The following is a 26437-nucleotide window of genomic DNA, read 5'->3' on the forward strand; positions in this document are numbered from 1 at the left end:
ACAGGGTAGATGCTGAGAGGCTCTTTCCCCTGGCTGGAGACTCGAGAACTAGGGGTCATAGTCTCAGGATAAGGGGTCGGCCATTTAGGACTGAGATGAGGAGGAATTTCTTCACTCAGAGGGTTGTGAATCTTTAGAATTCTCTCCCCCAGAGGGCTGTGGATGCTGAGTCATTGAGTATATTCAAGGCTGAGATCGATGGATTTTTGGACTCGGGGGGAGTCGAGGGAAATGGGGATCGGGGGGGGATATGGGGATCGGGATATGGGGATCGGGGGGGGGGGGGATATGGGGATCGGGGGGATATGGGGATCGGGGGGGGGGGATATGGGGATCGGGGGGGGGGGATATGGGGATCGGGGGGGGGGGGGATATGGGGATCGGGGGGGGGGGGGAAGATGGGGATGGGGGGGGAGGAGTTGAGGTCCAGGATCAGCCATGATCTGATTGAATGGGGGAGCAGGCTCGAGGGGCCGAATGGCCCACTCCTGCTCCTATTCCTTATGGGACGGACGGGGACGGACGGTCCGCACCTGCACACCCAGTAAGTCATTCATTTGCTTTCAGGTTACATAGAATAATTCAAATTCAACTGGTAACCAGTAACTAACCACAGTAACTAACTAGTAACTAACCAGTGACCTGGCCCTGCTTGCAATATAAGGCAAATACCAAAAACCGCTGGGAATATATAACAGGCCCGGCCCGGGGAGTGGGGTATCGGCCCCCCGCCACCTGGTGCGAGTGACTCCGGCCCCGGGGGCGGACTCGGCTCCATTAACCTGCCGCCTGTTTGCTGCTCCGGACTCCGCTGACCAGGGCCGGACCTTCCCCTCGGATCTCCCCGTCCACCGGCCGGAGCGAAGCTCGGGGACCGCGGCCGGGCACCTCGGTGGGTGTTTGGCGATTGAAGCCGCGAGGCAGATTGTCCGCAGCCCGCGGTCCGAGGCCTTTACAGAGCCGCACCTGGAGGCTCCGTGCCCCGGGGATGGCTGTAACTGGAGGGGGGGTGAGGGTGAGGAGGAGGGAGAGGAGGAGGAGGAGGAGGAGGAGGAGGGGGGGGGGTGAGGGGCTTGGATGTCGGGGGGGGGAGGGAGAGGGGGGTGAGGGGCTTGGGTGTCGGGGAGGGAGGGTGAGGGGAGGGAGGGAGAGGGGGGTGAGGGGCTTGGGTGTCGGGGAGGGAGGGTGAGGGGAGGGAGGGAGAGGGGGGTGAGGGGCTTGGGTGTCGGGGAGGGAGGGAGAGGGGGGTGAGGGGCTTGGGTGTCGGGGAGGGTGAGGGGAGGGAGGGAGAGGGGGGTGAGGGGCTTGGGTGTCGGGGAGGGAGGGTGAGGGGTGTCGGGGAGGGAGGGTGAGGGGTGTCGGGGAGGGAGGGTGAGGGGTGTCGGGGAGGGAGGGTGAGGGGTGTCGGGGAGGGAGGGTGAGGGGCTTGGGTGTCGGGGGGGAGGGTGAGGGGCTTGGATGTCGGGGGGGAGGGTGAGGGGCTTGGATGTCGGGGGGGGGAGGGTGAGGGGCTTGGATGTCGGGGGGGGGAGGGTGAGGGGCTTGGATGTCGGGGGGGGGAGGGTGAGGGGCTTGGATGTCTGGGGGGGAGGGTGAGGGGCTTGGATGTCGGGGGGGGGAGGGTGAGGGGCTTGGGTGTCGGGGGGGGAGGGGCTTGGGTGTCGGGGAGGGAGGGAGAGGGGGGTGAGGGGCTTGGGTGTCGGGGAGGGAGGGTGAGGGGAGGGAGGGAGAGGGGGGTGAGGGGCTTGGGTGTCGGGGAGGGAGGGTGAGGGGTGTCGGGGAGGGAGGGTGAGGGGTGTCGGGGAGGGAGGGTGAGGGGTGTCGGGGAGGGAGGGTGAGGGGTGTCGGGGAGGGAGGGTGAGGGGTGTCGGGGAGGGAGGGTGAGGGGTGTCGGGGAGGGAGGGTGAGGGGTGTCGGGGAGGGAGGGTGAGGGGCTTGGGTGTCGGGGGGGGGAGGGTGAGGGGCTTGGATGTCGGGGGGGGGAGGGTGAGGGGCTTGGATGTCGGGGGGGGGGAGGGTGAGGGGCTTGGATGTCGGGGGGGGAGGGTGAGGGGCTTGGATGTCGGGGGGGGAGGGTGAGGGGCTTGGATGTCGGGGGGGGAGGGAGAGGGGGGTGAGGGGCTTGGGTGTCGGGGGGGAGGGAGAGGGGGTGAGGGGCTTGGGTGTCGGGGGGGGGGGAGGGTGAGGGGCTTGGATGTCGGGGGGGAGGGTGAGGGGCTTGGATGTCGGGGGGGGGGGGAGGGTGAGGGGCTTGGATGTCGGGGGGGGGAGGGTGAGGGGCTTGGATGTCGGGGGGGAGGGTGAGGGGCTTGGATGTCTGGGGGGAGGGTGAGGGGCTTGGATGTCAGGGGGGAGGGAGAGGGGGGTGAGGGGCTTGGGTGTCGGGGAGGGAGGGTGAGGGGTGTCGGGGAGGGAGGGTGAGGGGTGTCGGGGAGGGAGGGTGAGGGGTGTCGGGGAGGGAGGGTGAGGGGTGTCGGGGAGGGAGGGTGAGGGGTGTCGGGGAGGGAGGGTGAGGGGCTTGGGTGTCGGGGGGGAGGGTGAGGGGCTTGGGTGTCGGGGGGGAGGGTGAGGGGCTTGGATGTCGGGGGGGGGAGGGTGAGGGGCTTGGATGTCGGGGGGGGAGGGTGAAGGGCTTGGATGTCGGGGGGGGAGGGTGAGGGGCTTGGATGTCTGGGGGGGAGGGAGAGGGGGGTGAGGGGCTTGGGTGTCGGGGGGGAGGGAGAGGGGGTGAGGGGCTTGGGTGTCGGGGGGGGGGAGGGTGAGGGGCTTGGATGTCGGGGGGGAGGGTGAGGGGCTTGGATGTCGGGGGGGGGGAGGGTGAGGGGCTTGGATGTCGGGGGGGGAGGGTGAGGGGCTTGGATGTCGGGGGGGAGGGTGAGGGGCTTGGATGTCTGGGGGGGAGGGTGAGGGACTTGGATGTCGGGGGGGAGGGAGAGGGGGGTGAGGGGCTTGGGTGTCGGGGGGAGGGAGAGGGGGTGAGGGGCTTGGGTGTCGGGGGGGGGAGGGTGAGGGGCTTGGGTGTCGGGGGGGGGGGAGGGTGAGGGGCTTGGGTGTCGGGGGGGAGGGTGAGGGGCTTGGGTGTCGGGGGGGGAGGGTGAGGGGCTTGGGTGTCGGGGGGGAGGGGCTTGGGTGTCGCGCGGGGAGGGGCTTGGGTGTCGCGCGGGGAGGGGCTTGGGTGTCGCGGCGGGAGGGGCTTGGGTGTCGCGGGGGGAGGGGCTTGGGTGTCGCGGGGGGAGGGGCTTGGGTGTCGCGGGGAGGGGCTTGGGTGTCGCGGGGGAGGGGCTTGGGTGTCGCGGGGGGAGGGGCTTGGGTGTCGCGGGGGGAGGGGCTTGGGTGTCGCGGGGGGAGGGGCTTGGGTGTCGCGGGGGAGGGGCTTGGGTGTCGCGGGGGGAGGGGCTTGGGTGTCGCGGGGGAGGGGCTTGGGTGTCGCGGGGGAGGGGCTTGGGTGTCGCGGGGGAGGGGCTTGGGTGTCGCGGGGGGATGGGGGTTGGGTGTCGCGGGGGGATGGGGGTTGGGTGTCGCGGGGGGATGGGGGTTGGGGGTCGGGGGTTGGATGGCGGGGAGGGGGGTGGGGGTTGAGGGGAGCAGGATGGGTAACTTCCCTTCCTGTGCTCTCTGATCTACATTGGCTCCTGGTTCAGCAACACCTCAGTTTTAAAATTCTCATCCTTGTGTTCAAATCCCTCCATGACCCTCCCCCCTCCCCCCCCTCCCTCCCCCCCTCTTTCAAAGAGCTGACACAGGCATGATGGGCCGAATGGCCTCCTTCTGTGTTGTATCATTATATTCTATGATTCTATGTACCATTTTGTTCAGCTGTTGCAATATAGCCTGAACATGTGTACAAGATTTGATTCTGTGCACTGCTGTCGGCACCCTTGAGGAATGACTTTCTTCAGCATTTTTTCATTCACCTTGAAATGAAATAGCAAATTTAGCAAAGTATATGTAACTGAACCAGCGCAGCTTCCCACACAGAGTCTTCCCTCATTGTTCCAGGGCTATCTATACATGTGGATCAAGAGGGGTAAAGGGCTGCAATTCCACAGAGAAACAGAGAGCTTAGGGTAACAATGAGATTTAAAGTGAGGTATATGATAAATACAGGGGATAAACATGTACTACACCCCTGCAGGCCAGGTTCAGTCCCTTGCCTGTGCTAATGTAGCTAATCCCAGCTGCGGCAGCAATGAGAACGCACAATTGGGCTCAGTGCTTTGAGCTGGGGAGGAGAAAAAAAATGAGGCAATGTTCTCAGGCCCGATCACTATTCAGTCCGGTGTGACCCTGGAGAAAAGGTAACTCAAAATGACAGCAGAAGAAGCATTATTAATTTATGCTTTATATGTTTTCAAGTTAGGCATTGGGACCACACCCATTAATCACCTATTTTAACAAGAGAAATTGTGTGCTGAACATGAACACTGTGTAAATGCCATGATCACAGTCAGGAAATCCTGTGAAAAACTAAAAGACTGCTGCCATGGGGCGAGATTTTCAGTGACCTGTTGGCCAGTTGCACGAGGCAGCAGAAGGCTGTTGGCATCATGGACTTGCAGGCCAGCATTGAGGATCGATGGGGAAGGGATAAAATCGGGGGGGGGCACTACGTTACCTTTCACAACTGCTGGGTCTCTCCCTGGACAGTTACCATTCTGGTGATTAACAATCAGCTTCCTACCAAATCCCTGATACTGAACCTACTCCTTGAAAATAAGCTAAAGATTTGATAGCAATCACACAATCAGAATTCTGACCATGCTGCGAGCTCTCAGTCTGCATATGGAAGGAATGATGGGAGGCTGGCCCACTCCACGAAAGGAGTTGAAATAGCTAAGGATGAAATTGAAAGAGACCCAGTAGACTCAACATGTTCAACCAATGCAGAACAGCAATCAACAAAGCCCATAGAATATTGAACTACACAGCTAGTGAAGGATCAACAAGGTCATCTATGTGCGGAACCACAAGAGATGGGTGAGATCCTGAATGAATATTTCACATCGGTATTTACGGTTGAGAAAGGCATGGATGTTAGGGAACTTGGGGAAATAAATAGTGATATCTTGAGGAGTGTACATATTACAGAGAGGGAGGTGCTGGAAGTCTTAACGCGCATCAAGGTAGATAAATCTCCGGGACCTGATGAAATGTATCCCAGGACGTTATGGGAGGTTAGGGAGGAAATTGCGGGTCCCCTAGCAGAGATATTTGAATCATCGACAGCTACAGGTGAGGTGCCTGAAGATTGGAGGGTAGCGAATGTTGTGCCTTTGTTTAAGAAGGGCGGCAGGGAAAAGCCTGGGAACTACAGACCGGTGAGCCTGACATCTGTAGTGGGTAAGTTGTTAGAGGGTATTCTGAGGGACAGGATCTACAGGCATTTGGAGAGGCAGGGACTGATTAGGAACAGTCAGCATGGTTTTGTGAGAGGAAAATCATGTCTCACGAATTTGATTGAGTTTTTTGAAGGGGTAACCAAGAAGATAGATGAGGGCTGTGCAGTAGACGTGGTCTACATGGACTTCAGCAAAGCCTTTGACAAGGTACCGCATGGTAGGTTGTTACATAAGGTTAAATCTCATGGGATCCAAGGTGAGGTAGCCAATTGGATACAAAATTGGCTTGACGACAGAAGACAGAGGGTGATTGTAGAGGGTTTTTCAAACTGTAGGCCTGTGTCCAGCGGTGTGCCTCAGGGATCGGTGCTGGGTCCGCTGTTATTTGTTATTTATATTAATGATTTGGATGAGAATTTAGGAGGCATGGTTAGTAAGTTTGCAGATGACACCAAGATTGGTGGCATTGTGGACAGTGAAGAAGGTTATCTAGGATTGCAACGGAACCTTGATAAATTGGGCCAGTGGGCCGATGAATGGCAGATGGAGTTTAATTTAGATAAATGTGAGGTGATGCATTTTGGTAGATCAAATCGGGCCAGGACCTACTCCGTTAATGGTAGGGCGTTGGGGAGAGTTATAGAACAAAGAGATCTAGGAGTACAGGTTCATAGCTCCTTGAAAGTGGAGTCACAGGTGGATACGGTGGTGAAGAAGGCATTCAGCATGCTTGGTTTCATTGGTCAGAACATTGAATACAGGAGTTGGGATGTCTTGTTGAAGTTGTACAAGACATTAGTAAGGCCACACTTGGAATACTGTGTACAGTTCTGGTCACCCTATTATAGAAAGGATATTATTAAACTAGGAAGAGTGCAGAAAAGATTTACTAGGATGCTACCGGGACTTGATGGTTTGACTTATAGGGAGAGGTTGGATAGACTGAGACTTTTTTCCCTGGAGAGTAGGAGGTTTAGGGGTGATCTTATAGAAGTCTATAAAATAATGAGGGGCATAGATAAGGTAGATAGTCAAAATCTTTTCCCAAAGGTAGGGGAGTCTATAACGAGGGGGCATAGATTTAAGGTGAGAGGGGAGAGATACAAAAGGGTCCAGAGGGGCAATTTTTTCACTCAAAGGGTGGTGAGTGTCTGGAACGAGCTGCCAGAGGCAGTAGTAGAGGTGGGTACAATTTTGTCTTTTAAAAAGCATTTGGACAGTTACATGGGTAAGATGGGTATTGAGGGATATGGGCCAAGTGCAGGCAATTGGGACAAGCTTAGTGGTATAAACTGTGCGACATGGACATGTTGGGCCGAAGGGCCTGTTTCCATGTTGTAAACTTCTATGATTCTATAAAGTCCCACATAAGAGACTGTTAGCTAAGATAGAAGCCCATGGAATCGAGGGAAAAGTACGGACTTGGTTAGGAAGTTGGCTGAGCAAAAGGCGACAGAGAATAGGGATAACGGGTAGGTACTCACATTGGCAGGATGTGACTAGTGGAGTCCCGCAGGGATCTGTCTTGGGGCCTCAATTATTCACAATATTTATTAACGACTTAGATGAAGGCATAGAAAGTCTCATATCTAAGTTTGCCGATGACACAAAGATTGGTGGCATTGTAAGCAGTGTAGATGAAAACATAAAATTACAATGATGTGGAGATGCCGGTGATGGACTGGGGTTGACAATTGTAAACAATTTTACAACACCAAGTTATAGTCCAGCAATTTTATTTTAAATTCACAAGCTTTCGGAGGCTTCCTCCTTCGGACACCGCGCAACAATCGCCAGACAGGAGGGTTCCCTCCCAATCGGGGAACGCTTTAGCAGTCAAGGACATTCAGCCACCGATCTTCGGGTAAGCGTTCTCCAAGGCGGCCTTCGAGACACACGACAACGCAAAATCGTTGAGCAGAAGTTGATAGCCAAGTTCCGCACCCATGAGGACGGCCTCAACCGGGATCTTGGGTTCATGTCACGCTACACGTAACCCCACCAGCAAAAAGGGAAAACAAAGTTATGTGTTTTAATATTCTCTCTCTCTCTCTCTTTCTCTCTGCCATTTGGGTCTCTTTCTCTCTGTCTGTGTAATTGACACAATGTATATCCAGTGTACTGGGACGTGCTGTTCTCCGTGACTGGCCTGTTTGAACAACAACGACATCTTTTGATTGGTGTGATGCTGTCCCAGCCTAATATAAGATATGCAATTTGAGAACCTTTCACTCATTCACGTGACGAAGGGGATAATCTCCGAAAGCTTGTGATTTTAAAATAAAATTGTTGGACTATAACCTGGTGTTGTAAGATTCCTTACATTTGTCCACCCCAGTCCATCACCGGCATCTCCACATCTTGAAAGATTATAGTTAGGGCATCTGCAATGTGCTCACCTACTTCCTTTAAAACCCTGGGATGGAACCATCTGATCCTGGGGATTTGTCACTCTTTCGTGCTATTATTTTCTTCATTACAGTTGCTTTACTTATGTTAATTTTATCGAGTCCCTGTTCCCGATTCAATATAAGTTTTCTTGGGATTTCCGGCATGCTATCCTCTTTTTCTACTGTAAATACTGACGCAAAGTAATTGTTCAACATGTCCGCCATTTCCCCATTGTCAATGACAATATCCCCACTTTCAGTTTTTAAGGGGCCAACACTGCTCCTGACCACCCTCTTTTTCCTAATATAACTAGAAAAGTTCTTCGTATTGGTTTTGATATCCCTTGCAAGTTTCTTTTCATACTCTCTTTTTGTAGCTCTTACTATCTGTTTTGTGACCCTTTGTTGATCTTTGTATCTTTCCCATTCACCAGGATCTGTGCCATTTTTTTCCTTGTTGTATGCCCTTTCCTTATGTCTTATACTGTCCCTTACCTCTTTAGTTGTCCATGGCTGTTTTTTTTGGCAAGCAGAGTTCTTGCCCCTCAGGGGTATAAACCGATTCTGTATCACGTTAAATGTTTCTTTAAACATTTCCCACTGATCATCAGTCGTTTTACCCATTAACAGATTTGCCCAGTTTACTGTGGACAGTCTCTGTCTCATCCCATTGAAGTCGGCCTTACCCAAGTCTAGAATCTTAGCAGCTGATTCACTTTTTTCCCTTTCAAACACTACATTGAACTCGATCATGTTATGATCACTATTGGATAGATGTTCACGCACAGTTAAGCCGTTAACTAAATCTGGTTCATTACTCATGACTAAATCTCGTATGGCTTGCCCCTTTGTTGCCTCCAGGACATACTGCTGTAGAAAACTATCCCGGACACACTCAAGAAATTCACTACCTTTCTGACAGTTGCTAGTCTGCTTTCCCCAATCTATGTGAGGGTTAAAGTCCCCCATTAAGACCACTATGCCTTTCTTATACGCTTGTCTAATCTCTGCATTTATACAATCTAGCACTTCAGAGCTGCTGCCAGGGCTCCTATACACAACTCCCACTGTAGTCTTAGATCCTTTGCTATTTCTCAATTCAACCCATAAGGTCTCTGTTAGCTGCTTACCTCTCGTTATATCCTCCTTTATCATTGAAGTGATTTCATCTCTAATCATTAAGGCTACTCCTCCCCCTCTTCCATTTTCCCTGTCTCTCCTGCAGACCTTATAACCCGGTATATTTAGTTCCCAATCCTGACCATCCTGCAGCCATGTCTCAGTAATAGCTATCATGTCATACCCTCCAATTTGAATTTGAACCTGTAGTTCATTTAATTTATTCCTTATGCTCCATGCATTTGTTTACAGAACTCTTAGTTGGGCCACACACCCTAGCCTGACCTTCAGCTTTGCTCCTGGGTTAATTGCCTTACGCCTTCTAGTTTTCACCTTATCTGTAGTGCCTAAAGTACACTTTCTTTCTGCTGCTCTATGCTTTTCCCTTTCACTTGTTCTTGAACAGCTGTGTGTACTATTTGTATTGTAAATTTCCCCTGGGTCTTCCCCTCTCTTGCTGCTCTCAACTTTATTCCCTTCTGACTCCCCGCTCAGGTTCCCATCCCCCTGTCACTCTAGTTTAAACCTTCCCCAACAGCACTAGCAAACACCCCTGCGAGGACATTGGTCCCGGTCCTGCTCGGGTGTAACCCGTCCCGCTTGTACAGGTCCCACCTTCCCCAGAACCGGTCCCAATGTCCCAGGAATCTAAATCCCTCCTCCTACACCATCCCTGCAGCCACGCGTTCATCCTGTCTATTCTCCTGTTCCTATACTCACTAGCACGTGGCACTGGTAGTAATCCTGAGATCACTACCTTTGAAGTCCTGCTTTTTAATTTATCTCCTAACTCCTTAAATTCACCTTGCAGGACCTCATCCCTTTTTTTACCTATGTCATTGGTACCGATATGGACCACGACTACTGGCTGTTCACCCTCCCCCTCCAGAATGCCCTGCAGCCGCTCCGTGACATCCTTGACCCTAGCACCAGGGAGACAACATACCATCCTGGAGTCACGTTTGCGGCCGCAGAAACGCCTATCTGGTCCCCTTACAATTGAATCCCCTATCACTATAGCCCTGCCACTCTTCTTCCTCCCCTCCTGTGCAGCAGAGCCACCCGTGGTGCCCCGAACCTGGCTCTTGCTGCTTTCCCCTGATAAGCCATCTCCCCCAACAGTATCCAAAGCAGAATATCTGTTTGAGAGGGAGATGGCCCCAGGGGACTCCTGCTCTACCTGCCTAGTCCTTTTACTCTGCCTGGCGGTCACCCATTTCCTTTCTGCCTGCGTAATCTTTACCTGCGGTGTGACCACCTCACTGAACGTTTTATCCACGATAGTCTCAGCATCGCGGATGCTCCACAGTGAATCCACCCGCAGCTCCAGCTCCGAAATACGGTTAGCCAGTAGCTGCAGCTGGACACACTTCCTGCACACATGGCCACCAGGGACACTGGTAGTGTCCATGACTTCCCACATAGAGCAGGAGGAGCATATCACGGGTGCGAGCTGTGCTGCCATGACTTGCCTTGGACTCTCAGACTCTCCTCCCGCTCTCGGTCTCTCCTTTTATACTGTGCTCACCTCTCGGACTCTCCTGCCTCACCTGTGACGTCGCACAGTAGTTTTCTCTTGTTGCAGGTCTGCTGCTGCTTTTATTCCCAAATCTCAGTCTTCTACTCTCAGGTCCACTGCCGCTCTGGGGGAAAAAGTTAGGAAAAGGAAGGCAAAGCAGCACCTCCTTCCCCCACTTCACCGAACTCCCACACTCACCAAACTCTCAGCAGTTCACACTGTGTTGTCCGTACAAAAGCAAGGAAGTTATGCTAAACCTTTATAAAACACTAGTTAGGTCTCACCTGCAGTATTGTGTTCAATTCTGGATGTGAAGGCCTTAGAGAGGGTGCAGAAGAGATTTACTGGAATGGTTCCAGGGATGAGGGACTTCAGTTATGTGGAGAAGCTGGAGTTGTTTTCCTTCGAGCAGAGAAGGTTAAGAGGAGATTTGATTGAGGTGTTCAAAATCATGAAGGGTTTTGACAGAGTAAATAAGGAGAAACTGTTTCCAATGGTAGAGGCGTCAGTAACTAGAGGGCACAGATTTAAGGTGATTGGCAAAAATACCAGAGGTGGCATGAGGAAAAGTTTTTTTATGCAGCAAGTTGATATGATCTGGAATGCACTGTCTAAAAGGGTGGTGGAAGCAGATTTAAGAGTAACTTTCGAAAGGGAATTGGATAAATACTTGAAGTGAAAACATTTGCAGGGCTATGCGGAAAGAGCAGGGGAATGGGACTAATTGGATAGCTCTTTCAAAGAGCCAGCCAGTAATTGTGTCAGGACAGCCTCGACACACAATTCTAGTTCAGCTTGCTGTTCAACTCCTTACGAACTATAAAGAGACAGTCATCAAACCAAAACTATTTTAGGAAGGATGTCAAGGCCATGGAGGGGCTACAGAAGACCTTTATTATGATCCCAGGGGTAAGATACTTTAGTTATGAGGTGAGACTAAAGAAACTGGGACTCTTTTCATAAGAAGAGAGAAGGTTAAGAGGAGATCTGATAAGGGGTTCAAAATTATGAATGATTTTGATAGAGAATCGGGGAAAAACTATTTCCGCTGGTTGGTGAGTCGGTAACTAGAGGGAATAAATTTAAGATCATCACCAAAAGTACGAAGGGAGAGGTCAGGAGAATTTTTTTACACAGAGTGTTGTAAGGACATAGAATGTCTAACCAGAAACAGTGAGGGAAGCAGAATCCAGAATAGCTTTTAAAAGGGAGTGGAGAAAAATCCATAAATTTACACATATTTGAAAAAATAAAAATGTATGGGGAAAGGGCAGGAGAATGGGACTAAGTGGATAGTTCAGAGAGCTGGTACAGGCTCGATGGGCCGATTGGCCTACTCCTGCTCCTATTTCTTATAGCTCAGAGAGCTGGTACAGGCTCAAGGGGCCGATTGGCCTTCTGTGCTGCAAAATGTTGTGATAGGGTTGGTTTAGAGAAGAATGTTGGCCGAGAATCAGGAAAGCTCCCTAGGCTTTAAATAATGTCACAACATCTTTTACATCCACCTGAACAGGCAGACTGGCCCATGGTTTAATGTCTCAGCTGATAGATGCACCTCTGACAATTCAGGGCATTACTGAGGGAGCTTCATTGGTCAGGTCCTGGTGTGGGTCTTGAACACACAACGTTCTGACTCAGGTGAAAGTGCCACCCACTGACGCAGGATGGCATCATACGGCAAATGTATTCATTTATCTTTTGTCACTGACACCCAGTCAACATCAAACTGCTCCATGTCGGTGCCCCCATGTCGGCAGCTGGAGGGTGAGTGGTACATGAGTGTTATCATTTTGATTCATGAAGACAAAAGGTTCAGCCGTGACTGCCAGTTGCTTCGGACGTTCGATTCAATGGGCCGCTGCTGTTCCTATTATTGATCTGGGTGCATTTGGATACAAACTCAGGGATCCAAATTCTGGAAGTTCTTTGCATGATCCTGGATTCACATTATACTGCTTTTTGTTTGTAAAGTGTCTGCATCTAACTAAAGAGCACCTAACTGAAGGAGCACATTTCATTTACAGTTGAAATGATGTGCTCCTTTTTGACTTTTGCTTGTGGTTCTTTTTATATTCAGCAATGAGAAAGATGAAGGGGCTTCATATATATTCATTTGGATTTGGAGTGTCTGAGTGGGAGCCTGTGTCACATGAGCAGTAATTATATTTTACAACATCAAAAGCAAAAATCAAATGATACAACTGCCAATTTTTCGAGTGAATCCAATTTACTGTATTTGGATCATTGTCTATGCACATATTCTGTGCTTTTATCATGTAATATGGTACAAAAGTATCCTTGTGAATAAAGAACCGATTACCACTGACGTTTTATATGCGGACTCTGATTTTAGACTATTTAACCCTTTATTGGGAGAGTGCCAGTTTGTCTCAAACATTTAATTGAGTTTTTTATTTCTGAATTTCCTCCCCACCTGTCCTGAGGGTAATGGGGCTGTGACCACACTAACTGCTCTAGTGCCTCAACAAAGGGACCAGCAGGCTGCTCGACCGTGGGGGGAGGAGGATCAGCAGGCTCAGTAATGTCCTCACCGTACTTTAGCACATGTCCTTCCTGGGAAGGACAATTTGAATAGTGTAGGAGTGAGTCCTGGCTAAATTGTTTCTGACCCCTCCTCATTCCCCTCATTAAAAAGTTGCACATTTTGAGGACCACCTTGATAAATCCTCATCAGCGGGTGAAATTTGTCAAGGTTAAACTTTGAATAACATCCATAGATAAGAAATCAAAATATTTATAAATCTGAGACTTCAATTTATCAATCATCAGTGAAGGATTTTACTATAAAGGCTGTTTTATGATAGACAGAACGAGCATCGTTGCACGGTGTATATCCTATGCTATAACTCGCATGTATCGTATTACCGGATTAAATAAAGTATACGTTCTGTGCTGTAATTTTCATGCATCATTTTACCAGATAGTGTACAATACTGTGCCTTGTTGATGTCTACAGTCTGTTTACTTGACCAGTCAGTTTGTTACTTTTCAAATTTTCCTGTATGTATTGTTTTGTTTACATTTTTATAAATGATTTAGAGAAAGAAAAATGATAAACAGCGGCCCCACAAGGTTCAGTTTTGGGGAGGCTGCTGTTTATAATTTTTAGAAAGAGATGGGCGGACACGTGACAGATGAAATTTAACGCTGAGAAGTGTGAGGTGATATTTGGTAAGAAGAACAAGGAGAGACGATATAAACTAAAGGGTACAATTCTAAAGGGGGTGCAGGAACAGAGAGACCTGGGGGTGTATGTACACAGGTCGTTGAAGGTGGCAGGACAGGTTGAGAAACCGGTTAAGAAAGTACACGGGATCCTGGGCTTTATAAATAGAGGTATGGAGTACAAAAGCGAGGATGTTATGTTGAGTCTTTATAAAACACTGGTTCGGCCACAGTTGGAGTATTGTCCAATTCTGGGCACCGCACTTTAGGAAAGATGTGAAGGCCTTATAGAGGGTGCAGAAAAGATTTACTAGAATGATTCCAGGGATGAGGGACTTCAGTTATGTGGATAGACTGGAGAAGCTGGGGTTGTTCTCTAGGGCAGAGAAGGTTGAGAGGAGATTTGATTGAGGTGTTCAAAATCATGAAGGGTCGAGACAAACTAAATGAAGAAAAACTGTTCCCATTGGTGGAAGGGTTGAGATCCAGAGGACATAGATTTAAGGTGATTGCAAATGAACCAAAGGCGACATGAGGAAAAACTTTTTTTATCAGCGAGTGGTTAGGATCTGGAATGCACTGCCTGAAAGGGTGGTGGTAGCAGGGTCAATTCCTTTCAAAAAGGAATTAGGTAGGTACCTGAAGGAGAAAAATCTGCAGGGCTATGGGGAAAGAGTGGGGGAGTGGGACTAGCTGGATTGTTCTTGCAGAGAGCCAGTGCAGGCTCGATGGGCCAAATGGCCTCTTTCTGTGCTGTAACCATTCTATGATTCTATTTAGAGGAAGGAATTGTGGCAATATTTGCAGATTATACCAAATTGGGACCAGTGGTAACTGATGAATATCAATGCGCACAAATTCAAAAGGATCTTGACTAGCTCGATCAGTGGGTGGAGAAGTGGAGATGCAATTTAATACAGAGAAATGTACGGTGAGTAGATTGGGCAGTGGGAAGGTTGATGTGGATTATGTGCTAAATGTACAAGTTATGGGATCAGGAGAGAGATCTTTGGGTTTTACTGGACAGGTCACTAAAACCATCAGCACAATGTTCCCAGGTTGCTAATGGCAAGGGGTATAACGTATAACTCCAGAGAGGTTAGTTTAAACTTTAATCGGCCCCGGTGAGACCACACCTGTAGTACTGCATGCAGTTTTAGTTACCCTGTTTCAAAAAGGGTATTCAGTTATTGGACGGGTACAGAGAAGGATATTCAGTTATTGGACGGGTACAGAGAAGGGCATTCAGTTATTGGACGGGTACAGAGAAGGGCATTCAGTTATTGGACGGGTACAGAGAAGGATATTCAGTTATTGGACGGGTACAGAGAAGGGCATTCAGTTATTGGACGGGTACAGAGAAGGGTATTCAGTTATTGGACGGGTACAGAGAAGGGTATTCAGTTATTGGACGGGTACAGAGAAGGGTATTCAGTTATTGGACGGGTACAGAGAAGGGCATTCAGTTATTGGACGGGTACAGAGAAGGGTATTCAGTTATTGGACGGGTACAGAGAAGGGTATTCAGTTATTGGACGGGTACAGAGAAAGGCTACACGGTGGATCCCAGAGCTTAAGGGAATGGCGTGTGAGGTACGATCGATGACCCTGGGTCTTTACGCTCTTGGGAGGGGATATGATAGAAGTGTTCAAAATCATGAAAGGTTTGTGCAAATTGTATCCAAGTAAGATTTTCTGCCGTGTACAGAATTTAAGCACAAGGGGTCATATTTATAAATTAAGGAGAACAAAACCAAATAGGAAATGCCGAAGGAACGTTTTTACTAAAGTGTGGTGAATATGCGGTTCAGATTATCGGCACAGGTGGTGAACAAGAAACTTTAACAGGAAGAAGGAACTGGACAGGGGACTGAGAATTATTAGAAATGCACCAAGGGATTAATGTGGATAGGTGGGCTAGATGGGCCGAAGGGAATACTGTGGTTAGGTGGGCTCAATGGGCCAAAGGAAATACTGTGGCTAGGTGGGCTAGATGGGCCAAAGGGAATACTGTGGTTAGGACATAAAAACATAAGAAATAGGAGCAAGAGAAGGCCATATGGCCCCTCGAGCCTGCTCCGCCATTCAATCAGATCATGGCTGATCTTCAACCTCAACTCCACTTTCCCGCCTGATCCCCATATCCCTTGATTCCCCTAGAGTCCAAAAATCTATCGGTCTCAGCCTTGAATATATTCAATGACTCAGCATCCACAGCCCTCTGGGGTAGAGAATTCCAAAGATTCACAAACCTCTGAGTGAAGAAATTCCTCCTCATCTCAGTCTTAAATGGCTGACCCCCTAGAGATTATGCCCTCTAATTCGAGATTCTCCAGCCAGGGGAAACAATCTCTCAGCCTGTACCCTGTCAGATCCCCTCTGAATCTTAGATGTTTCAATGAGATCACCTCTCATTCTTCTAAACTCCAGAAAGTCAATGGGAATCAGGGGGAAAACTCTCCAGTGGCTGGAGTCATACCTGGCACAAAGGAAGATGGTAGTGGTTGTTGGAAGCCAATCATCTCAGCCCCAGGAGATTGCTGCAGGAGTTCCACAGGGCAGTGTCCGAGGCCCAACCATCTTCAGCTGCTTTATCAATGACCTTCCCTCCATCATAAGGTCAGAAATGGGGATGTTCGCTGATGGTTGCACAGTGTTCAGTTCCATTCGCAACCCCTCAAATAATGAAGCAGTCCGAGCCCGCATGCAGCAAGACCTGGACAACATCCAGGCTTGGGCTCATAAGTGGCAAGTAACATTCGCGCAGTCAAGTGCCAGGCAATGACCATCTCCAACAAGTGAGTGTCTAACCACCTCCCCTTGACATTCAACGGCATTACCATCGCCGAATCCCCCACCATCAACATCCTGGGGGTCACCATTGATCAGAAACTTAACTGGACCAGCCACATAAATACTGTGGCTACAAGAGCAGATCAGAGGCTGGGTATTCTGTGGCGAGTGACTCACCTCCTGACTCCCCAAAGCCTTTCCACCATCTACAAGGCACAAGTCAGGAGTGTGATGGAAAACTCTCCACTTGCCTGGATGAGTGCAGCTCCAACACTCAAGAAGCTCAACACCATCCAGGACAAAGCAGCCCGCTTGATTGGCACCCCATCCACCACCCTAAACATTCACTCCCTTCACCACCGGCACACCGTGGCTGCAGTGTGTACCATCCACAGGATGCACTGGAGCAACTCGCCAAGGCTTCTTCGACAGCACCTCCCAAGCCCGCAACCTCAACCACCTAGAAGGACAAGGGCAGAAGGTACATGGGAACAACACCACCTGCACGTTCCCCTCCAAGTCACACACCATCCCAACTTGGAGATATATCGCCGTTCCTTCATTGTCGCTGGGTCAAAATCCTGGAACTCCCTTCCTAACAGCACTGTGGGAGAACCTTCACCACACGGACTGCAGCGGTTCAAGAAGGCGGCTCACCACCACCTTCTCACGGTCAATTAGGGATGGGCAATAAATGCTGGACTTGCCAGCGACGCCCACATCCCATGAACGAATTTTTAAAAAGTATAGGCCCATTCTTCTGAACTTCTCCTCATTGGACAACCCTCTCATCCCAGGAATCAATCTAGTGAACCTTCGTTGCACCGCCTCTAAGGCAAGTACATCCTTCGTTGGTTAAGGAGACCAAAACTGTGCTCAGTACTCCAGGTGAGGTCTCATCAAAGCCCTGTACAATTGTAGTAAGACTTCCTTACTCTTGTACTCCAATCCTTTTGCAATAAAGGCCAACATGCCATTTGCCTTCCTAATTGCTTGCTGTACCTACACAGTAACTTTTTGTGTTTCTTGTATGAGGACACCCAAATCTCTCTGAACACCAACATTTAATAGTTTCTCATCATTTAAAAAATATTCTGTTTTTCTATTCTTCCTACCAAAGTGAATAACCTCACATTTCCCCACATTATACTCCATCTGCCACCTTCTTGCCCACTCACTTAACCTGTCTATATCCCTTTGCAGACTCTTTGTGTCCTCTCCACAGCTTACTTTCCCACGTAGCTTTGAATTGTCAGCAAACTTGCATACATTTCACTCGGTCCCTTCATCCGAGCCATTAATATAGATTGTAAATAGCTGAGGCCCAAGCAGGTAGGCTCGATGGACTGAAGGTCTCTTGCTTGAAACTGTTACTAGGAAACCCCACCCCAAAAAAAATGACAAAAACTGTACCGATGGTTTTAAAAAGTCTATTGATAACTAGGAAATAGTTCTTCATTAGGGCATATCAGTTGTATCAAAGTGGAAACATTTGCTCGTTGATTCAGTGTGAATAAAGTGAAGATTTGTGATCCTTTTGTGTGTTTTTCAGTGAATGACGATGTCAAGAAAATATAAAGAGGATTCAGAAGACTGTCTGACAATCTGCTTAAAGTATCTGCTGTTTGTTTTTAACTTCTTCTTCTGGGTAAGTGTGCTGACATCTCAAGAATATTCCCAACACATGAAAATGTGTAATAACCTCGGCTTTGTAACTTAAGCAGTCGGTGTAACACATTCCATCACCAAACAGTAGTGGTAATGCAGGGCACGGTATAAAGCAGGAAATTAGAGTGCATGTAACAAGGGTAATACAGGAATCATGGGGGACTTTAATCTACACATAGATTGTGCAAACCAAATTAGTACTAATACTGTGGAGGACGAATTCCTGGAATGTATATGAGATGATTTTCTAGATCAGTATGTTGAGGAACCAACTAGGGAACAGGCTATTTTAGACCTAGTATTGTGCAATGAGAAAGGGTTAATTAATAATCTTGTTGTAAAGGAGCCCTAAGGGAAGAGTGAGCATAATATGATAGAATTCTTCATTAAGTTTGAAAGTGATGTAGTTCAATCCGGAACTAGGGTCTTAAATCTAAAGAAAGGAAACTACGAAGGTACGAGGCGCAAGTTGGCTGTGGTTGATTTGGGGAACTACATTAAAAGGTGTGATGGTAGACAGGCAATGGCTGGCATTTAAAGAATTAATACATAATTTGCAACAAATATATATTCCTTTAAGGCACAAAAGCCCAACAGGAAAAGTGGTCCAACCGTGGCTAACAAGAGAAATTAAAGATAGTATTAAATCAAAGGAAGAGGCAAATAAAGTTACCAGAAAAAGCAGTAAGACTGAGGATTGGGAGCATTTTAGAATTCAGCAAAGGAGGACCAAGAAATTGATAAAGAGGGAAAATAGAATATGAGAGTAAACTAGCGAGAAACATAAAAACAGACTGTAAAAGCTTCTATAGGTATGTAAAAAGGAAAAGACTGGCGAAGGCAAATATGGGTCCCTTACAGACAGAGACGGGAGAATTTATAATGGGGAATAAGGAAATGGCAGAGAAATTAAACAAATACTTTGTATCTGTCTTCATGGAAGAAGACACAAAAAACCTCCCAGAAATACTAGAGAACCAAGGGCCTGGCGAGAATGAGGAACTGAAAGAAATTAGTATTAGTAAAAAAATAGTACAGAGAAATTAATGGGACTAAAAGTCGATAAATCCCAAGGACCTGATGATCTACATCCCAGGGTTTTGAAAGAGGTGTCTATAGAGATAGTGGATGCATTGATTGTCATCTTCCAAAATTCTATAGATTCTGGAATGGTTCCTGCAGATTGGAGGGTGGCAAATGTAACCCCACTATTTAAGAAAGGAGGGAGAGAGAAATCAGGGAACTACAGACCGGTTAGCCTAACATCAGTATTAGGGAAAATTCTAGAATCTATTATAAAGGATGTGATAACAGGACACTTAGAAAATAATAATAGGATTTGGCAGAGTCAACATGGATTTATGAAAGGGAAATCATGTTTGACAAACCTATTGGAGTTCTTTGAGGATGTAACTAGTAGAATAGATAAGGGGGAACCAGTGGATGTGGTGTATTTGGATTTTCAGAAGGCTTTCGATAAGGTCCCACACAGGAGGTTGGTGAGCAAAGTTAGAGCACATGGAATTGGGGGTAATATACTGGCATGGATTGAGAATTGGTTAACAGACAGAAAACAGAGAGTAGGAATAAACGGGTCTTTTTCAGGTTGGCAGACTGTGACTAGTGGGGTACCACAGGGATCGGTGCTTGGGCCCCAGCTATTCACAATCTATATCAATGATTTGGATGAGGGGACCAAATATAATATTTCCAAGTTTGCTAATAACACAAAACTAAGTAGGAATGTGAGTTGTAAGGAGGATGCAAAGAGGCTTCAAGTTGATATAGACAGGCTAAGTGAGTGGGCAAGAACGTGGCAGATGGAATATAATGTGGAAAAATGTGAAGTTATCCACTTTGGTAGGAAAAACAGAAATGCAGAGTATTTTTTAAATGGTGATAGATTGGGAAATGTTGATGTTCAAAGGGACCTGGGTGCCCTTGTACATGAGTCACTGAAAGCTAACATGCAGGTGCAGCAAGCAATTAGGAAGGCAGATGGTATGTTGGCCTTTATTACAAGAGGATTTGAGTACAGGAGTAAAGATGTCTTACTGCAATTATATAGGGCCTTGGTGAGACCACACCTGGAGTATTGTGTACAATTTTGGTCTCCTTGCCTAAGAAAGGACATACTTGCCATAGAGGGAGTGCAACGAAGGTTCACCAGACTGATTCCTGGGATGGCGGGATTGTCGTATGAGGAGAGATTGAGTAGACTAGGTCTGTATTCTGTAGAGTTTAGAAGAATGAGAGGTGATCTCATTGAAACATACAAAATTCTTACAGGGCTCGACAGGGTAGATGCAGGGAGAATGTTTCCTCTGGCTGGGGAGTCTGGAACCAAGGGTCACAGTCTCAGAATAAAGGGTAGGCCATTTAGGACTGAGATGAGGAGAAATTTCTTCACTCAGAGGGTGGTGAATATTTGGACTTCTGTACCCCAGGGGGCTGTGGAGGCTCAGTCATTGAGTACATTCAAAACAGAGATCGATAGATTTCTAGGTATTAAAGGCATCAAGGGATATGGGGATGGTGCAGGAAAAGGGTGTTGAGGTAGAAGATCAGCCATGATCTTGTTGAATGGCGGAGCAGACTCGAGGGGCCGGAGGGCCTACTCCAGCTCCTATTTCTTATGTTCTTATTAGAGGAACAAAAGGAAAAGGACATGAAAGGCTGAATTGGAAATTGAAATATTGAAGGTGCAGAATTGGCGGTGGACTTATGGAGGGGGTCTGGAGATATGCTTTCATAGAAGAGTTTAAATTTCAACATTAAAAATGATGCATTCTGATTCATTTTAAGCACTTTCATACTTCATGATTGATTGGGGTTTTCTAAGATTAAAAGCGTAAAGTGCCATTTGATTTTTCAATAGGCCAATCGAACTATCACAATGAAGTACTTTTGAAGTGCAGTCACTGTTGTAATGTAAGAAAATAGTCAAGGTAAAAAGTAGAGGCACCAAGAGGAGGTCAGCCTGTAGTGGAATGTGAGGAAATTGCAGCGATACTGAATAAGGACTTTGCCTCAGTTCTCTCTGTGAAGGTGGATGTTGAGACTAAGATCACCAGAATTGGGTGAGGAATAATTAATGGAGGTTATTATTCAAAGGCATATGGTGCTGAAGAAATGATTCAGATTTCGGGCAGACAAATCACTGGGCCTTGATGGTTCATATTCGAATATCCTGACAGAAGCAGGGGAAAAAAATAAGAGGATGGATAAAAGAAAAGGAGTGGGTGTGGTTTATAGGGTGAGGTATGTAAGAGACTTGTGGGAAAGTTAATAGCACATGGAATTAAGTGGAATGTGAGAACGTGGCTACAGCGATAGTGGATGGCAGCAAACCACGGACAGATGCAAAAGGAAGTTTGTCGGACTAGACAGATGTGACTGGTGTTTCCACGGGTCTGTGTTGGGCTTACTCCCATTTACTGTGTACATGAATGAGTTGGGCGTAAGAATTGAGGGAGCAGTATTGAAATTTGCTAATCATATCAAATTGTGGGATATGGTAAATTGTAATGAAGAGCATGAAAGATTCTAGGAATAAACACACAGGCAGTTCAGTGTAGAAAAATGTGAGGTAAGACAGAATCTATTTGATTAGAATTAAGGAACAATTAGAGGAGCTTTTACGCTACGGGGCGTATACTATAGGTAATAGTGGGAAGGAGATAGAGGGGCAAATTTGCAGGCAAATACAGAAAGCTGCAAGAACTATAGTGTAGTGATAATGGGGGATTTCAATTATCCCAATGTAGACTGATGTAGTAACAGTGCAAAGGGCAAAGAGTGGGAGGCATTCCTGAAATGTGTACAAGAGAACTTTCTTGAACAGTGTGTTTCCAGCCCAATGAGGAAGGAAGCAGTGCTGGATCTAGTTGTGGGGAATGAAGTGGGGCAGGTGGAGCAGGTTTCAGTGGGGGAGCATTTGGGGAACAGTGATCATAATATCATTAGGTTTAGAATAGTTATGGAAAAGGACAAAGAACAATCAAATCTGAAAATATGTAACTGGAGGAGGGCAAATTTCAGTGAGTTAAAATGGGATCTGGCCCAGGTGGATTGGAATCAAAAATTGGTAGGCAAAACAATAATTGAACAATGGGAGGCGTTCAAGGAGGAGATGGTTCATGTAGAGAGTAGACACTTTCCCACGAGAGGGAAAGGAAGAGCATCCAATGCTAGAGCTCCATGGATGACTAAAGATATAGAGATTAAAATGAAACAGAAAAAGGAGGCTTATGATGAGTGTAAAGTTCATAATACAGTAGAGAACCAGGCTGAATACAGAAAGTACAGAGAAGATCTGAAAAAGGGAATAAGAGGGGCAAAGAGAGAGTATGAGAATAGATTAGCGGCTAACATAAAAGGGAATCCAAGAGTCTTTTATAAACATATAAATAGTAGAAGGGCAGTCACAGGAAAGGTGGGATCGATTAGGGACAAAAAAGGAGATCTTCTTGTGGAGGTAGAGGGCCTGGCTGAGGTACTAAATGAATACTTTGCATTGGTCTTCACTAGAGAAGAGGAAGCTGCCAATGTAGCTGTAAAGGAGGAGGTAGTATCGATATTGGATAGGATAAAAATAGATGAAGAGGAGTTACGCAGAAGGTTGGTAGTAATCAAAGTAGAAAAGTCACACAGTCCGGATGGGAGGCATCCTCGGTTACTGAGGGAAGTGAGGGTGGAAATTAGAGGTTCTGGCCACAATCTTCCAATCCTCCTTGGATATGAGGATGGTGCCAGAAGATTGGAGGATTGCAAATGATACACCCCTGTTCAAAAAAGGGGAGAGGGATAAACCCAGCAACTACGGGCCAGTCAGCCTAACGTCAGTGGTGGAGAAACTTTCAGAGACAATAATCCGGGACAAAATTAATAGGCATTCGGGAAAAATATGGGCTACTAAATGAAAGTCAGCACAGATTTATTAAAGGAAAATTGTGCTTGACTAACTTGATTGAATTCTTTGATGAAGTAACAGAGAGGGGTGATGAGGGGAGTGCGGTTGATGTTGTGTATATGGACTTTCAAAGGCATCTGATAAAGTATCACATAATAGACTTGTTAGCAAAATTAAACCCCATGGGATTAAAGGGACAGTGGCAGCGTGGATACAAAATTGGCTAAGGGACAGAAAGCGGAGAGTTTTTCAGACTGGAGGGAAGTTTACAGTGGTGTTCCCCAGGGGTCAGTATTAGGACCACTGCTCTTTTTGATATATATTAATTACCTGGACTTGGCTATTCAGGGTATTATTTCAAAGTTTGCGGATGACACGAAACTCGGAAATGCAATAAACAATGTGGAGGATAGTAACAGACTTCAGGAGGACAGAGACAGACTGGTGAAATGGGCAGATACGTGGCAAATGAAATTTAACGCAGAGAAGTATGAATTGATACATTTTGGTAGGAAGAATGAGGAGAGGCAAAATAAACTGAATGGCATAATTTTAGAGGGAGTGCAGGAATAGAGAGACCTGGATGTGTATGTACACAAATCTTTGAAGGTAGCAGGACAAGTTGAAAAAGCAGTTAAAAAAAGCATATGGGACCCTGGGCTTTATTAATAGAGGCATAGAGTACAAAAGCAAGGAAGTAATGCTGAATCTTTATAAGACTCTGGTCAGGCCTCAGCTGGCGTAATGTGTTCCATTCTGGGCACCGCACTTTAGGAAAGGTGTCAAGGCCTTAGAGAAGAATGGTACCAGGATGAGGGACTTTAATTATGTGGAGAGACTGGAGAAGCTGGGATTGTTCTCCTTAGAACAGAGAAGGTTAAGGGGAGATTTGATAGAGGTGTTCAAAATCATGAAGGGTTTTGATAGAGTAAATAAGGAGAAACTGTTTCCTGTGGCAGAAGGGTCGGTAACCAGAGGACACAGATTTAAAGTGATCAGCAAAACAGCCAGAGGCGACACGAGGAAACATTTTTTACGCAGCTAGTTGTTATGCTCTGGAATGCGCTGCCTGAAAGGGTGGAAGCAGATTCAATAGTAACTTTCAAAAGGGAATTGGATAAATACTTGAAGAGAAAATTTTTTCAGGGCTCTGGGGAAAGAGCAGGGGGAATGGGACTCATTGGAAAACTCTTTCAAAGAGCCAGCACAGGCTCGATGGGCCGACTGGCCTCCTCCCGTGTTGTACCTACTATGAAACTAGGAATGCATTTTGGGAATAAAGAAAGGAAACACATATGGTGAGATATTTAATTCAGTAAAAGGGGTGCAAGTCATTAAAGGAGATTGTGCAATTTGAGAAGGTCATAAATAGGCTAACAGGTTATACAGGAAATAATCACAAAAAGGATGTGGGGAGAGATTAGGCCAGAATGTGGAATTCTCTGTCAGAAACAGTTGTTAAGAAGAGTCCATAAATTCTTTGAAAAGGGAAGTTACCTGAAAAAGAGGAATATTAAAGAGTATGGAAAGTGAGCAGGAGGTGGGGTGGGGGTCGGCTAGGTGGCTCGTAGAGAAACAGCAGGATAGACGATGGGCCGAAGGCTGTGTCTGCTGGAACATTGTCATCTTTATCTTTGCACTTGACATTTTTTATATTTTATAGAATGAAGTAGTTATATTTGAAATTCTTGTGTTTATTGTGCTACTGATGTATTAGTTTGTGTAATGTGTGCTTTGTTATTGTAATTCTAGGTGGCAGGTGGTGGTGTGATGGCAATAGGAACTTGGACTTTGATTGAGAAAAGAGACTATCTGAGCCTCCTCCCTTCCAGTACGTTTGCCGTCTCTGCTTATATTCTCGTCTTTGCTGGTAGCCTTGTGATGGTCACTGGATTCCTTGGGTGTTGTGCAGTTGTTAGAGAGCAGAAGGCATGCCTTGCAGCAGTAAGTACTCGACCTCTGGCATTGCAACTAAACACAAGGTGGTTCTGAGAATCAATGAAATGAAGCCCCTAGTGTAATTATACAAAACATTTTATCTCTGAAACCTTTTGATCCGTATGAGGAAGACACAAAGTGTCTGCAAAGGGATAGGGAAGGTTAAGCGAGTGGGCAAGAAGGTGGCAGATGGAGTATAATGTGGGGAAATGTGAGGTTATTCACTTTGGGAGGAAGAATAGAAAAACAGAATTTTTTTAAATGGTGAGAAACTATTAAATGTTGGTGTTCAGAGAGATTTGGGTGTCCTCGTACAAGAAACACAAAATGTTAACATGCAGGTACTGCAGGCAATTAGGAAGGCAAGTTGCATGTTGGCCTTTATTGCAAAGGGGGTTGGAGTATAAGAGTAAGGAAGTCTTGCTACAATTGTACAGGGCTTTGGTGAGACCTCACCTGGAGTACTGTGTACAGTTTTGGTCTCCTGATCTAAGGAAGGATATACTCGCCTTAGAGGCGGTGCAACGAAGGTTCACTAGATTGACTCCTGAGATGAGAGGGTTGTCCTATGAAGAGAGATTGAGTAGAATGGGCCTGTACTCTCTGGAGCTTAGAAGAATGAGAGGTGATTTCATTGAAATATATAAGATTCTGAGGGGGCTTGACAGGGTAGATGCTGAGAGGTTGTTTCCCCTGGCTGGAGAGTCTAGAACTAGAGGGCATAGTCTCAGGATAAGGGGTCGGCCATTCAAGACTGAGATGAGGAGGAATTTCTTCACTCAGAAGGTTGTGAATCTTAGGAATTCTCTACCCCAGAGGGCTGTTGATGTTGAGTATAGCCAAGGCTAAGATTGAGAGATTTTTGGACTCTAGGGGAATCAAGGGATATGGGGATCGCGGGGGAAAGTGGAGTTGAGGTTGAAGATCAGCCATGATCTGATTGAATGGCGGAGCAGGCTCGAGGGGCCGTTTGGCCTATTCCTGCTCCTATTTCTTATGTTCTTATGTTACGTTTTGTTACTCCTTTCAAAGAGACAATCGACTGGAATTCTCATGGGAGTTTCTGTCGGGAGATTGACGAAACTCCCAGAGAAACGGTGTAAGTAGCTAAAAATGGCAGTTTACGCCATCTCTCCCGGGTTTCTGTTGAGGTTACGTCAGGAGAACCTGCAGAAATTCAGGGCCAATATATATCCAGAATATTCTTCCCACTATTCCTGTTGTATTCATTTGGTTATTGTTCCCAAGATTTCAAATTAACAAAACTTGAGTTCCACTTTTACAACTGTATGGAATAGCTTCTATTGACTAACACTTTGTGAATGTGTCAAATTATTAATAATTTAGAAAGGCATGGATTAATCAAGGACAGTTAACATGAAATTATTATGGGAAGGTCGTGTCTGACTAACTTGATGGAATTTTTTGAGGAGGTAACAAGGAGGGTCGATGAGGGTAGTGCGTTTGATGTAGTTTACGTGGATTTTAGCAAGGCTTTTGACAAGGTCCCACAAGGCAGACTGGTCAAAAAAGTAAAAGCCCATGGGATCCAAGGGAAAGTGGCAAATTGGAT

At 47.1% G+C, this 26437-nt stretch overlaps 2 protein-coding genes across 9 annotated transcripts in view; one reads left to right on the forward strand and one right to left on the reverse strand.

Moving 5' to 3' along the window:
* Positions 1–26437, reverse strand: part of LOC137334481 (protein arginine N-methyltransferase 8-like) — a 161963-nt gene that overhangs the window by 109737 nt on the left and 25789 nt on the right. The gene's annotated exons all lie outside the window — the stretch shown is intronic.
* tspan11 (tetraspanin 11) overlaps positions 423–26437 on the forward strand; it is a 127674-nt gene continuing 101659 nt past the window's right edge. For 7 of the 8 annotated variants that reach the window (XM_067999179.1, XM_067999174.1, XM_067999180.1 and 4 more), the window contains exons 1-3: positions 423–544; positions 17899–17994; positions 24679–24870. In XM_067999179.1, coding sequence (XP_067855280.1) covers positions 17902–17994; positions 24679–24870 — 285 coding nt within the window. In that variant the 5' untranslated portion in view covers positions 423–544; positions 17899–17901. Of the gene's footprint in view, positions 545–10468; positions 11277–17898; positions 17995–24678; positions 24871–26437 lie in introns of those variants that run through there. The other variant, XM_067999175.1, reaches the window with a different exon arrangement.

The sequence above is a fragment of the Heptranchias perlo genome, chromosome 18 (assembly GCF_035084215.1).
Source record: "Heptranchias perlo isolate sHepPer1 chromosome 18, sHepPer1.hap1, whole genome shotgun sequence".
Classification (NCBI taxonomy): domain Eukaryota; kingdom Metazoa; phylum Chordata; class Chondrichthyes; order Hexanchiformes; family Hexanchidae; genus Heptranchias; species Heptranchias perlo.